Here is a 14265-nt window from a genome sequence, read left to right on the forward strand (position 1 = left end):
CTTTACGCCGCAATGGCGTGACCGGCATCATCCCCGAACAAATGGGTTTAGTTAACGCTCCTCTGAGATGGCATCGCCTGGTCGGCTTTTTGCCGATTTGCCTGTTTTGGATGCTCTGATAACCACAGTCTCCCCAAATAACTGACTTAGTATTAGATCCAACCTTGGCCAATGACACAGAATGAACTACCCAAAGTGCCATCCGTGAAATGTTATCCCTGACATATATTTTGGAAGACTGACTGACTGAGTTTGGTTTTACGCTGCTTTTAGCAATATTCCAGCAACATCACGGCGGGGAACACCAGAAATGGGCTTCACACATTGTACCCTTGTGGGGATTCGAAACCGGATCTTTGGCGTGACAAGGCCAACGCTTTAACCACTAGGCTACCCAAACTGACTGAGTTTAGTTTTACGCCGCTTTTAGCAATATTCCAGCAATATCACGGCGGGGGACACCAGAAATGGGCTTAACACATTGTGCCCATGTGGGGAATCGAACCCAGGTCTTCGGCGTGACGATAGCGAACGCTACCCAAACGCCCCTATTTTGGAAGACATGACAAAAACAGAACAACATGATTGACTTCATTCATAAAATGGAGAATAAGGAACTGACTTCTCACCTTCTAAATGCTGTTCAAAAACTCTGACTTAATTAAGTTTATTGAGTAAAAGTATATGACTAAATATCTAAAAACATCAAAAAATGTTTTAAAGGTTAAACATGTCCAAGAAATTACAAAATTCTTTCATTGGACATGTCTTAATGAATGGATGAAAAAATTTCATTAAAAATAAATTAAATACAAAGATCTTAAAACTGTTTCAATAGACATTAAAAAGGAGTGACATCAAACCGTTGTATGAATCAACGTTAACATACAAGGCTAAAATTGCACAACAACTAACAGTGCCAGCAATACATCAAACAACATTTTAAGAAAATGGAAAGTGAGACGTCTCAGCTGCTACAGCTGCTGCAGCTGTTGACAAGCTTCCATTGTTTTACCTGACTCATGGGGACTTGTTGAGTTTCATGGTTCATTTTGAACACAGGAAGATGTAAACTGCTAGGTTTCTTTCTAAACATGTTAATGCACACTACATGTTCACAATGAATTTGACAAGAAATGTGTAGAGCTGAAATTGTAATGGTGCGTGGGCAATGTCTACATCTTCAACAAAATCTTTATACAATGGTTTACATACAGGATCCTCCCAGAACAATAACATCCCTATCAATAGATGAGTGATACATAATCTCGTCATGACTGGTGACGATTTACAAGCAAGAATCACCATTTGGCAAGAATCACCATTTCGGTTGGACACTTTACTTACTCAAACACATCCTCATCAACAACTAAAGCTTATTGCACCATGATTAGACAACAGAACGAAATCTAATCTCTCTTCTTCCGTTTGGTATTTTTTCCATGTAAACCATTCTTGACCCCATTTGTATTTCCGTTGGTGACAGACTTGTTTTTTGTCTTTACAAGGCTGAAGTGAACATACTTGTTGAGGACGATAGCACCATAGCAACCAAGGAATGCCCCGACCCAGTACACTAAGACGTGTTCCCAGGCAGATGTGCCTTTACATCCGAACGACAAACCAGACGCCATTGCCGGCTGCATGTACATTCCAGTCAGATGGAGTCCTGTGGAGAAACATAATTGTTGATTGTACCACTGTGAGAATATAATCAAACCATAAATCATAATGCCAACTCAATCACAAATTGTCCTGTAAATATCCGATACAAATAGATGCAATGAAATACATACATGAGTAAAGCTGAGGCGATACAATATACACAAACATGATCTATTTCTTCAATGTTTACGTGACTCTCTTACGTTGCTTAACAATAAACCAGTGAAGATCTGGGTTAGAATTGGTCTTCAGCAACCCATGCTTGTCTAAAGAGGTGACTAACAGGACTGGGGTGCCAGGCTCTCTGACTTGGTTGATGTATGTCATTGTATCCCATTTGAGTAGATCAATGTAGATGTAGATGCTGTTAATCACTGGATTGTCTGGCCCAGACTCTATTTACACACCGCCGTGATAAATTGATCACATAGTCACAAAGGAAAGGACTGGCCATTTAATAATTTGGAAAGACCAGGGTTATTTTCTGGAAAAATTGTCCTTAGGATATAAAGAAAATATTAAACTATTCAATGGACAAGCTGGATGTCCTGCAAAAATGATTCCTTAAACCACAGATATATTTAGCTTCATTCTCTTCCCACAGAGGTTACTTTCCATATCTTCCTACGAACCTCTGTTCTAATACGCCCCTTTCATGGTGCGAGTGTTCAGGATTCGTGATTGGTTGCAATCAGATTTAGTTGTGCAATCAGCGACCAATGGCTGATCAATGGCGTGTCCACTGCCCTCGTTGACAACGGACAAGCTAGCCATTAAATGTCTTGTGTGTCACATCAACACAAGTCCCCGGCAGAGGAGGGATATTTGTGGAGCCATTTTTACTTGCATTAGTCAAGTTGGATCTAAGTCAATGTAACACGCGTTCTGATTGGATAGAATTAGAAAGAAGGGAGATAATTTGTGTTGCGATTTTTTGCTGCTAGGGGATTTTACGAGAACCAGGAAATATGGCCGCATTAGAGCAGAGGTTCGAAGGAAGATTTGACAAGTAACCTCTGTGGGAAGAGGATGATTTAGATTATACTTTCAACAAAAATAATTATGCTCTGAAATGTTACCCCCGAAAACATTCCTTTTGTTTGTTGTCAACATTAACTCAGCTCATATGAAAAAATAGATCACTAAGATTCACTCAGAAGGCATCATAGATGAGTAGTTTTTAATTAAACAATCACCCATTATTTCTTCCATTGGTAAGAATAAATGTGCACATGCATTGTAATTTTGTTCTTCAATAGGAACATAGGGCAAATAACAATATAGTTCATGAAAGGAGGAAATGTAATCAGTCCTTACCAAGGCAAACCAAGATGGTTCCATTCAGTGTCTTGACTGCTTCATCAAGGAGTGAGAATCTAAAGAGAGGTTGATAGGAGAGCCATGTGTCGTACATCACTCCCATCATCTCGATGAGGAAGCCCATGAATATTGAAACCTTCAGATCTGTGTCACATCCCACTGCTCTCATGCTATTCACATGATCAGGATGAAACTCAAACGACCAGATCAAGTTGACAAGCCGGAATGATGCAAATGCTGCTGCTATCTGGATAACGATTCTCACAAGAGTCTTGAACAGGGATAACTTTTTGGCAAGGAAATCTTCAAACAAAGACAGCGGTGATGGTGATCCTTCTTTGAATGTGTGCATTGTCAACATCACTAAGGGTACAGCCACTGCACAATATCCGATATGTCCGGCAAAACTGCGAACAAGTCCATGGCCGTAAGGATACGCGCAGATTATGAGGGTTTTGAAGAAGTCGAGGATGTAGATCTTGAGTGATTTGGGGAAGAGTTGGTGGGAGATTGTGTAGAATGTAAAACAGATGCTGTATGCAATGATGTAGAAAAGGAGCGCTGCAACCAGTGGATGAAGGTAGTCGACCGATGGGTCGTGCCCCACGGTGATCGCCCATAACTGCCGCCAGTTCATTTTCTGGAGAGAGAAACAAACAATGACAACAACACCAAAAGCTGAAACAATGATGGAACTCAAAATCTGACCTGGAGTGTTGGGTTACTTGAAAAAAGACTTGAGTTACATAACATAGTGCAGTGCATGCTTAGCGTAAGATAATATTTCACAGTAATGTAAGGTGTAATGTACATGTAAAATCACCTTAGTAAACACCAAGAGGTCAGTTACTTTGGTGACAACAACTAATAATAAAGAATAATCTCGGAACTAAACCCATGATGACCAGTGTATATTACACTGACAAGAGTAAAGGAGTGAGTGAGTTTAGTTTTACGCCGCACTCGGCAATATTCCAGCTATATGGTCTAGACCAGACAATCCAGTGATCAACGACAAGAGTAAAGGACCTCACAGACCACAATGTCAACAGTCATCAGAGTAACCAGAGTAAACTTGCTCACTTCTATCATTTTAACTTTCTGCATAATTTTCCGCATCATATCAATCAGACACAGTAATCCATGCTTGACTACTGACAGTGGATGGAAAGTGCAGGTGTGTGCCTAGTAGGGCTGTGACAGGTAGCAAAAAATGGAATTGAGTACCCGCATGTACTTACCCGAATCGGAACCGATAACACGGAAATGTTAGGAATACAGTGCTTCTGTCAACTTTCTGAATATTCAATCGCGATTTGACAGAGATTATTATTGAAAAATTATAAGGGTGTCAATAAGACATTAAAATTATCTCAAGCTATATAATTTACGTCTGTTTAACCAATATAAAGAGTAACACCATTACTTACATTGCTCGTTAAAATAAACTTTTCGTTCCTACTGTTACTGTAACTTGACTATTCATGGCACATGCACAGATAAATTACAGTCGTTAATGATAATCTCCATTAACCAGACAATACCAATGATGTAAATGTGTGTTACGTTATAATGAAAAAGACAAGTTATTATCTGCCCTTGTCATAACAGAGTTCTCTCCCTTTCCGGGTACTCGATTCTTGGAAATAGGACTCGATTCCAGGTGTATCCGACCCGGATTCGAGTACCCGTCCCAGCCCTAGTGCCTAGGGGTGCTTGTTGGTAAACTTGGGACGGAAGAAGCTTCTCTTTCTCCCTCATTTCACTTAAATTTTCATTTAAAAAATCCCACCTATATCACTTTTAAGAAAAGTATGAACTCATTATTTATAAATAGTTTGTATTTTCTTAGAAGTCAGATCTTAAACCGCATTCCATGCAATGATGCCCAACTTAGCCTTATAGTGTTGAACTCTTTAATGGTCCATTGTGTGCAGTACACAACCCTGTGCACTTAAAAGAACCCACTCATCCAATGGTAGGTGACCAGTTGGTGGACACACAAACTCGTGCAGACACCTAGTTGCGGGTATAGTAACATGAGGTAACATTGGACAAAATACTGTGACTATGTGTCTATCAAACTATGAGGCTTGTGTGATAACTGCTGCTCTAACAGGCTGCATAAGTTGCATACTCCCCAGGGAGTTGGTTGGTTAAAAGAATGCCAGAAAAAACATCCATTGATCAAGGGAACTTGAGCATGTACTAGTTGTGTGGATATGTGCTATATAAATATCATATCATATATACCATACCATACCATACCATACCATACCATACCATACCATACCAAACCATATATACCATACCAGATACCATACCATACCATACCATACCATACCATACCATATCATAAATCATATATCATATCAGACCATACCAGTGAAATAAATAAAGACTGTTCAACCTCACCAAGCTCACTAGCACAATAACAGGACTTGAGATCATTTTCAATTGCTCAGCTTAAAAGTGAGTGAGTGAGTGAGTTTGGCTTTTACGCTTTTAGCAATATTCCAGCAATATCACGGTATGGGGACACCAGAAATGGGCTTCACACATTGTACCCATGTGGGGAATCGAACCCGGTCTTCGGCGTGATTTAGCTGAACGCTTTAACCACTAGGCTACCCCAATCACTCTGCTCAGCTTAAAAACTCATGAGGTGGGGGGTAGCCAAGTGGTTAAAGCATTCATGAAGACACAGATTCAACTCCCCACATTGGTACATTGCTGGGGTACAGTTATACTGCTGGAAATAAGTGGTGTAAAACAATCAGAGCTCGAAAATTCCACTTTCGTCTGCTCATATTGACGAGTAAAATGTGTTCCGCAAGTGAAAAGCATAATTTGCTTGTCCTAGAGGGATCGAATGCGCTTTCTGACCCAAAAGTTTTTCTTTTTCCTTGAAGTTAAGCTATCTTAATAAGTGAACGAATTCAATTTTGTCTCAAAGATTTTGTACAGAAGGCAAAGTAAGTAATGTTTATTGTAGTTTTCTTCCAAGCAAACATTTTGAAATAAAATATATTAAACTTATATTCATTGTGATGCATGATCTATAGGGAAGTACAATTTTAGAAGGACGAGTGGAAAGTTAATATTACTTGCCCAACAGGGCGCGTGCAGATTTTTTAATTTTTCAAGCCCTGACAATACTCACTCACTATTTCATTAAATAATCCCTAGGGAAGATAAGTATGGTGCAATTTGAGCAAAAGTAATGCCTTGTTCCAAAAGGGATTTACAAAATATAATTGTCAGTGAGGCCCCTCAAAAAATATTCTGCCACTATGTTAAATTATGAGCAATAGAGGAGCTTTGTAATAAAGCCATAAGCAAGCTAGACCCAATGAAACACACTGAGACAGACACAATTTAATTGTCACTGAACATGCTAGATCATTCAGGCTGTCACATCTCCATCCCATTACAACAATTTCCCTGGAGCCATTCCCCACCAAAGCTTTGGTTGGAGTCCAGCGCAAACAATATGACAATAAACATAGTCTTCCAATCAAGTTACATGATCAACTGATGATACTGGTCAGAGGAACTCTGTAAACATGGTACAGGAGAGGTAATGATATCTGAACTCAACTGGTCATTATGCACACTCTCAAATACAACCAGGGAATCCTGGTAGCATAAGGTCTTCCCTACCTCATCTCAATACAATGTACTTAAGAAAACATCTTTTCTTGCCAAAAGTTCATTCGGAGTCATAGTAACATCCTTTATTTTAAATTTGTTCTGGACTTTTTCGACCAAGGTAGTGTTTTTCTAATGTAGATCTGTGTCCAAAACGAGTGATTTAAAGATGACTGAGTGGGTGAGTGAGTTTTACGCCACTTTTAGCAATATTCCAGCAATATCATGGCGGGGTACACCAGATATGGTTTTCACACATTGTACCCATGTGAGGAATCAAACCCGGGTCTTCAGCATGATGAGCGAATGCTTTATCCACTAGGCTACCCCGATGCCCCAGTTATATATATATATATATACATAGTATATATATTAAGATGAGCAATTTGGTTGTTGCATTTAATAACCTCAGCAACAGCAATTCTGGACACAAAAGAAAAGCTTTGGGTCTGGGGAATAGATAACAAAACCAAGATGTATTGCCATGATTACTATGCTGGATAATCAAGAATGGTCACAGCAGTGTTTTATGTTTACAAAGAAATAGTAATCAGAAGAGTGATTGTACTCAGTAGATGGCTGGAGTAAATACAATTACCCCCAGTAATGTTGGATTTAGCTGTTCAAACAACACAGCTGTTATCAAGATGTGAACTATGCGATTGTTTTAAGCATTGATCTCTATCCAGCGAAACACAGCTGTGCAATCTTGAATTATTTGGGGTCAATTTCCAGTTTAAGTTAACAGTCAAATCTGTTCTGGGAACTCTGCCTTTGTATTACTGCCAATTTCTATCATACCAACAGTCACAGAACAACAGGGCAGCCATGATTCCACTATGAATAAGTATGATGCAAATAGGAAACATATCACAATATTAGGTAACACATACAGACATTGAATAACTACTGTGATAACAAGTCTTCTGGCTGAAGTTTTATTTAATAAATTTGATATATAGAGAATCTCACCCGAGTGTCTTTTGATATCAAATATATCACCACGAGTTGATAAAGTAACAAATATCCGAGGCTTGCCGAGGATATTTTTACTTTTATCAACAAGTGTTGATATATTTGATATCAGAAGACACAAGGGTGAGATTCTATTTATCATCAAAAATCACTCTTTATTAGTTTTCAATGAAAAATGTACATCTCTGAACACAGTACTGCCATTAGATTTGCAGTGCAGCGATGTCATAACATTGTGACATCAACAAGTTCATGACATCATAGCATTGTCAGGGCATTGTACAAAATCTACTGTCAAAACGATATCTCCTAGGAGATATCATCTGATCTCACTCAAGCGATATCTATTGTGGAACACAGTTTTGGATGATAAAAATATTTCTTTGACATGTTTTGACCATATTGACTCTGTTAGTTTATCATGTCAATGATCAGTGATCACATATTGTCAAATGTTGGCTATCATCCTGCCTGGCTTTGATACATTTCATTTAGCATATCTCATTGTGATAAAAAACATCCAAACTCAAGTAAAAACACTGCTTTTAAAATGCATGAACATTCAGATTAATAAACAGAATTCATGAAGTGATCAGGTTTGTTTCACCAAATACAAAAGTGAATTGTAAAAGCCCTACTGAACAATCCTTGACAGCAGGAATGAGGCAACATGGTTTTTTTTACCCTAAAACAGGACTATTGGGATCAGTGGTCATACCCACTGAGTAAAGGGTTAATGACTGTCAAGCTATCCCAACAGCGTACATCGATGTTCATGATGTCAATCACTGGATTATCTGGTCATGAGTGGGGGAGTGAGCGAGTATGGTTTAACACCGGTTTTAGCAATATTCCAGCAATGTCACATTGGGGACACCAGAAATGGGCTTCACATATTGCACTTATGTGGGGAATCCAACTTGGGCCTTTGGTTTGACAAGCGAACATTTTAACCGTTACACCACAGTCCTATCTGGTCATGACATAATTATTTACAGACTCATATAGCAGGAATGTCATGCTTTTATAAACAAAAAACAACCATGTCCTCTGCTGGTCTTATCATGTCCATACATCCAATGTGGTAATGAATTACGAACAACAACAAAAGTAATCAATAACATTACAAACGTGACCTGCTGACAGCAATGTACAACCTAAACATCTGCCACCATCTCCAACATTAGAGCTCTAACACACATCAAGCAGCAGAAAAATTCATGTTCGGTATATGTAAGCAGCTGTCCTACCTTGTAGTGTTGGGAATTGGTTGAAATCTCACAATCGATGATTGCTTCATTACCAACGAACAATCATCAAAAAAAATTGGTTAGCGTCATTTTTCAGATTTTCCTATCCAGGTTGTTACTGCAGAAAAGTATAACATGATGCAACTTGTTACTTTAAAGTGATGACTAATATATCATGAACATAAATGTCCTGGAGTCTTAGAGAAATATTCAGTCATGATTTTTCAGTTAGTGAAGTGAGTTTTCTAAGACTGACTGACTGAGTTTGGTTTTACGCCGCTTTTAGCAATATTCCAGCAACATCACGGCGGGGGACACCAGAAATGGGCTTCACACATTGTGCCCATGTGGGGATTCGAACGCGGGTCTTCGGCGTGACGAGCCAACGCTTTAACCATTAGGCTACCCCACCGCCCCGAGTTTTCTAAGATATAAACATGTTTCCAGGCCCTGACAACTTCTAACATATGTTCCATTGTCAAGTATTTCAAAGACTAAAACAGTAGATCCAAAATCGTTTAAGTTCGATTATGAGAAAATGTGATTGATTGTTTGGTCGTTTGGTCACTGTGACCAATCTTCAATTATTTCAATTAATCGGAACACCACTACTACCTTGATAGACTTGTGAAAGACACAGTGCAGTTTTACTTCCACTATATACAACAGTAAAACAGTTCCACCTCACGTACAGGATCGATGCTCATGCTGTTGATCATTGGATTGTCTGATCTAGACTTGATTATTTACAGACGGCCGCCATATAGCTGGAATATTGTAAAACAACTCACTCACATTTTGAGGAAAAACACAAGGACTGCTGAACTCGTGAACACTGTGGCTGAGACTGACTGAGTATGGTTTTACGCCGCTTTTAGCAATATTCCAGCAACATCACGGCGGGGGACACCAGAAATGGGCTTCACACATTGTACCCATGTGGGGATTCGAACCCGGGTCTTCGGCGTGACGAGCCAACGCTTTAACCACTAGGCTACCCCACCGCCCTGTGACTGAGAAGGGTATGTAAGTTAAAGTGTGGCATGGTATCTGAGTTGAATAGCACTGGAGAACTGGAATAAGTCCAGACTAGTACAGGTACATGAAAACTCACACAATCATATTGCTATATAAAAGCAATAATGTTAACCTTCACATTCCACCCAATGTCAGGCCTCCTGACTGTAATCCTAGGAGAACAAAGACTCAGTTTGTGTGTGAAGTAACTGAACACCACATGATAACGACACCATAGGTGACATAGACACAAGGGTCATGTTGTTTTCAAGGGTCAATGAGCAACGCCTGGGGAAATCTTCGGTGCTAGGAAAATAAGGCTTTATCTACAGACTGGCTGAAATTGTATCACAGACTATACCATGAGAAGACACATCAGTAATATCCAAATATAATAGTCTAGTCTATGTTGAGCCCATGCAAACATATAAAATATTAAATTTATCACAACTGAAGCAAATTACCCCTGAAAATAATCCTATCTTTGATGCTAAAGGCAAAGGTATTTATGCCCAAAGCATTTAGCCACACACTATACAGTCAAACTTTTCGACCCTTCATTGTATATAAATACTTAGGCCTCAAGTAACACATATTTTCACTACTACCAGTATTGTGAAACAGTCATACTGCATATGAACTCATAAATTATCATATCAGGCATTTATCGTTATTGTGTTTATTAAGATTCAGAGTAATTTGTGACAATTACAACACAAAATTTAAAAACTTTGCATTCTGCATGATTTTCATTTCCATACAAAGTTTATCTAATTTAAGATTAACTTGTACGTCAAAACGTCCAAACTTGATATTTCATGCCAATCACATTAGATTTTAGTGTTAGGATATAACTGACAACAATGATCTCATAATTATCATGATTTATCTTTGATTCAAAATTAACTGTCAAATTGCAAAGCAATTTTAACAATATTTTTTTAATTGACTATTTTAAAAGTTTATCATTTCCTCAATAAAAGGGGCATTTAGCATAAACACAAAATTCAGAAGTTGACATCCAGAAATTCTCGCCTGTAAGTGTATCACTTCTAAATGCCGTTCAAAGTCTTTATTTTGCATAAGATTTACCAATTCCTTCCAAGGAATAATGCTAAACTAATCATTAAGGCCTCTTCCTCTGTCCTGTAACCAATGAAATACAAAACGGTTACAAAGCCATAGCAGCTTAAAACTGGAATTGTTTATTTCCCATCTGGGAATTCCTTACTGACTTTGGGAATTCCTTACTGACTTTGCCCTAGGTTGGAGGCTAAATATCGCCCTTTAAGCATGCCCAGATGAACTGTGGATTATCAGATGGATTATCCTGATAGGATACCTCTTTATGTGAGCACCTAATGACCCTTACATACCAGTTGTTACAAATTATCCTTCTCATCTGTAGTAGCAAGGACGTTTTCATTTCTCAGTAGAAGTGAACAAATTCAGTCCAGCATATCTGATTTCAGTATCTTGAAAACAAACATAGGCCTGTTCCAAACATAGGTTACTAAGGCCATATTTTTGTTGTAATTTCCATGTCTAAGTGAGTGTCATTATACTTACATCCACAGGAAAGTGGGTGTAACCAGAAATATGTTCATGCTTTAAATTTTTGGTTGCCTTCATACAAACAAAAATCTGAGAATCAAGATGGGAAGGAATGAAACTGAATCTTTGCAGAAAGCAGACATCAGCTGACTAAAGAACCAATACCTCCTTCACTTAGCTACAGCAGTCAATCTTACCCACGGTTCACCCGACTTGACCCCCACGGGCACACTGGAGGTAAAAGTCTTCATTCAAAGATATATCATATCAAAGTACGTACGTAATTACAGATCTGATTAATGTGAGACTTGCGGACAAGCAAAAGCACATACCCCTTGACCAGCATACATTTCACTAGACTCTGGATACAGACAAGTGTCTAAAGTTGCAGTCTATTTGTGAATGCTATTCCTGTTTGCTACGTTCTGGGGATGTAGGAAGTGTTTACAGCAGTTTTAACTCCGGTCACACTGCCTCAGATGTACAACCTTACAAGACAAGGTAAACAGGTATGGAATATGTTCTGTTAAAAGGAATGAAGCAATACCTGCTTTTTGTCCATTTCACCTGAACTTTAAACCATTTGAAACAAATATACTGAAAACTGAGCTTGCAGACACAATTCAGACCTTGGATTGCTCACACAATTATCATTGCATGACAAGAGAATGTTATCATGATTGTACATGCACCTAATAGATATTATAATGTAGATTCTATCAGAATGTTCAAACTGTACACAGCATGCATAGATTACAACACAAAAATAATTCACTTAATCAAAGATATTACCATTCTGCTGAGTTTGCAGTTACTCAAAATATGATATGTTATGTTTTCAATGTTTTATTTATTCATGAATTTATATGCAGGTTACTGCCATGTCAGCATTTATATATGTTAATAAAGAAAGAAGACAGAAGTAGTGCAGTGTTTCAGTGATTATACACACACAAATTTTGATTGTATGTACAGGGGAGGTGCGATAGCCTAGTGGTTAAAGCGTTCACTCGTCACGCTGAAGAGTCGGGTTTGATTCCCCACATGGGTACAAGGTGTGAAGCCCATTTCTGGTGTCCCTCGCCGTAATATTACATGAATATTGATAAAAGCGGCACAAAAACCATATTCCCTCACTTGTATGTAAAAATAACCAAAGTGAAAATAGAAGCAACAATACAATGTATCTAATTAAGACTCTTTACCTTTCAAACAATTATTAATAGGAATTTGGAAGTTTGGTGGAAGCACGGCAAGGAGTATTCGGGATAAAAATATTGTCATTACAAGTACCCTTTTCAAGAGTATAAAGAAACATGGGGTTGTAATGTAATAACTGTCAGCAAGGTATATAGTGTCACTGATTGGGTCTTATGACAATATGAAGTGTGACAATTTATACCCTGATGACAGTTTTTCGCGTTAGAAGCGCCTGTTCTGTTAAGGTGAGAAGAATACCCACGAACAGCACTGTGTATGAGTAATAAAGTTATTTTAGCTATGTTACTCCTTTTAAAGATCAAATAACGTTGATTAAAATTTTAATGTAACTTGAGTCATTTAAATGAAAACATGTCTTAATATAACAAATTAATTCGAAACGCAAACAACTTTACTCCAAAAACACTTTACCGTGGCCTAAGTCACGTAGGAATATTTGCCCATACATACACGTCCTCATTCATAAACTCGTTAAATTCTGATTCTGTCTGAATACAAAATACACATGCTCCTAACCTCCTTAACAAGAATGAATGACAACTAATCACGAACACAATTTGTCAACAAATAAAGACCTCCTACCTATCGCTTTCACAATCGTTGGATGATCGTGAAGTTGAAACGTTGTCGACGAGCTATCGGGATGGTACCAACAAGCGTTCAAGCCCGTGCGACTCGATCAGATGACAGGCGCGATGTCGGTGAACACCTCTCCGTCTAGGGCTATCTCCTATCTATTGTCGACCTCCGTGTATTGGAACTCGATGTCATTTCACCACTCTCGGTTGTAAACATTGCTTTACCCTGTCGAACGCAAGATCGAGCCGGTGACAGCTTGTGCACTTGGCGCATGCGCGGTGAAGCGGCGTGACACTGAACGGGCCTTTTGATATTATATCAACTGGATAGCGTATACGATCAAGGGAGATAACTATTGTATAGCATAAAGTAATGTGTGGTCGTGCAGAGAGAACAGACGTGTTAACGGACACAAATAATAATGTTATGATCACGGAGGAAGGTTAGCGTGTGTCCTTGATACAGTCTGGTAGAACATGTTAGTTGAAATCGTGATTTTGGTCAGAAAAATATGGAAGAAATGTTTCTCAACGAAATGCCCACAAAAATGATGTAAAGCAAATATGTACCTAAGGGGTGGTACACCAGGTACAAAGTAAACACGAAGAGCTTTCGTGGATACGTGGGAATCAGACGTTAAGAAAAGCAGCTTTCTTTGAAGACCAGCTTAATTGTTACGAGTTCTCGAGTGACAACCTGTTAGTCCAGCAATACATCATGGCACCAATAATTATATTTACACACTCTGCATGAGTGTATATCAATATACTCCATCGGACATAGGTGGACACAACGGTGTTAGTTTTCATATGTAAATGTAACATGACAGACGAAATATAAATTAACAACGGACGGACACGCTGACATTAAATTTGACATATAATTATATAATATTTAGAATGACACACTGCATTAAAAAAGACAACGGATAGACACACCAACATACAATCTTGCCTGTAATATGAAGATGACACACTGAATATAAACACACAAAGGCTGACAGCACTCACTGTCATTACACGTCACCTGTAAT

The 14265-nt window shown here is 38.5% G+C and overlaps 1 protein-coding gene across 2 annotated transcripts; it reads right to left on the minus strand.

The window, feature by feature from the left end:
- Positions 1-354: 354 nt before the first annotated feature.
- LOC124274459 (aquaporin-11-like) lies at positions 355-13496 on the minus strand. 2 transcript variants are annotated; one of them, XR_006897954.1, is made up of 4 exons: positions 13236-13496; positions 2983-3625; positions 545-1669; positions 355-399 (listed from the first exon to the last, which is right to left on the minus strand). XR_006897954.1 is itself a non-coding variant. In XM_046709823.1 (3 exons), the coding sequence occupies exons 2-3, from the start codon at positions 3620-3622 to the stop codon at positions 1410-1412; spliced, it is 900 nt and encodes a 299-aa protein (XP_046565779.1). In that variant the 5' UTR covers positions 3623-3625; positions 13236-13496; the 3' UTR covers positions 458-1409. The 2 variants fall into 2 exon arrangements, 1 of the variants encoding a protein (XP_046565779.1); XM_046709823.1 differs by lacking the exon at positions 355-399 and having other exon boundaries at positions 458-1669.
- Between the last annotated feature and the right edge of the window lie 769 nt (positions 13497-14265).

The sequence above is a fragment of the Haliotis rubra genome, unplaced genomic scaffold (genome assembly GCF_003918875.1).
Source record: "Haliotis rubra isolate DU_JTF1 unplaced genomic scaffold, ASM391887v1 Scf104, whole genome shotgun sequence".
Taxonomy (NCBI): Eukaryota; Metazoa; Mollusca; class Gastropoda; order Lepetellida; family Haliotidae; genus Haliotis; species Haliotis rubra.

Bases quoted from the DNA above. Each gene is read 5' to 3' on its own strand.
- LOC124274459 (XM_046709823.1), bottom strand. From the start codon at position 3,622: ATGAACTGGCGGCAGTTATGGGCGATCACCGTGGGGCACGACCCATCG. The intron at 1,670-2,982 runs GTAAGGACTGAT...GTTTCTCCACAG, and splicing joins AACCATCTTGGTTTGCCTTG to GACTCCATCTGACTGGAATG.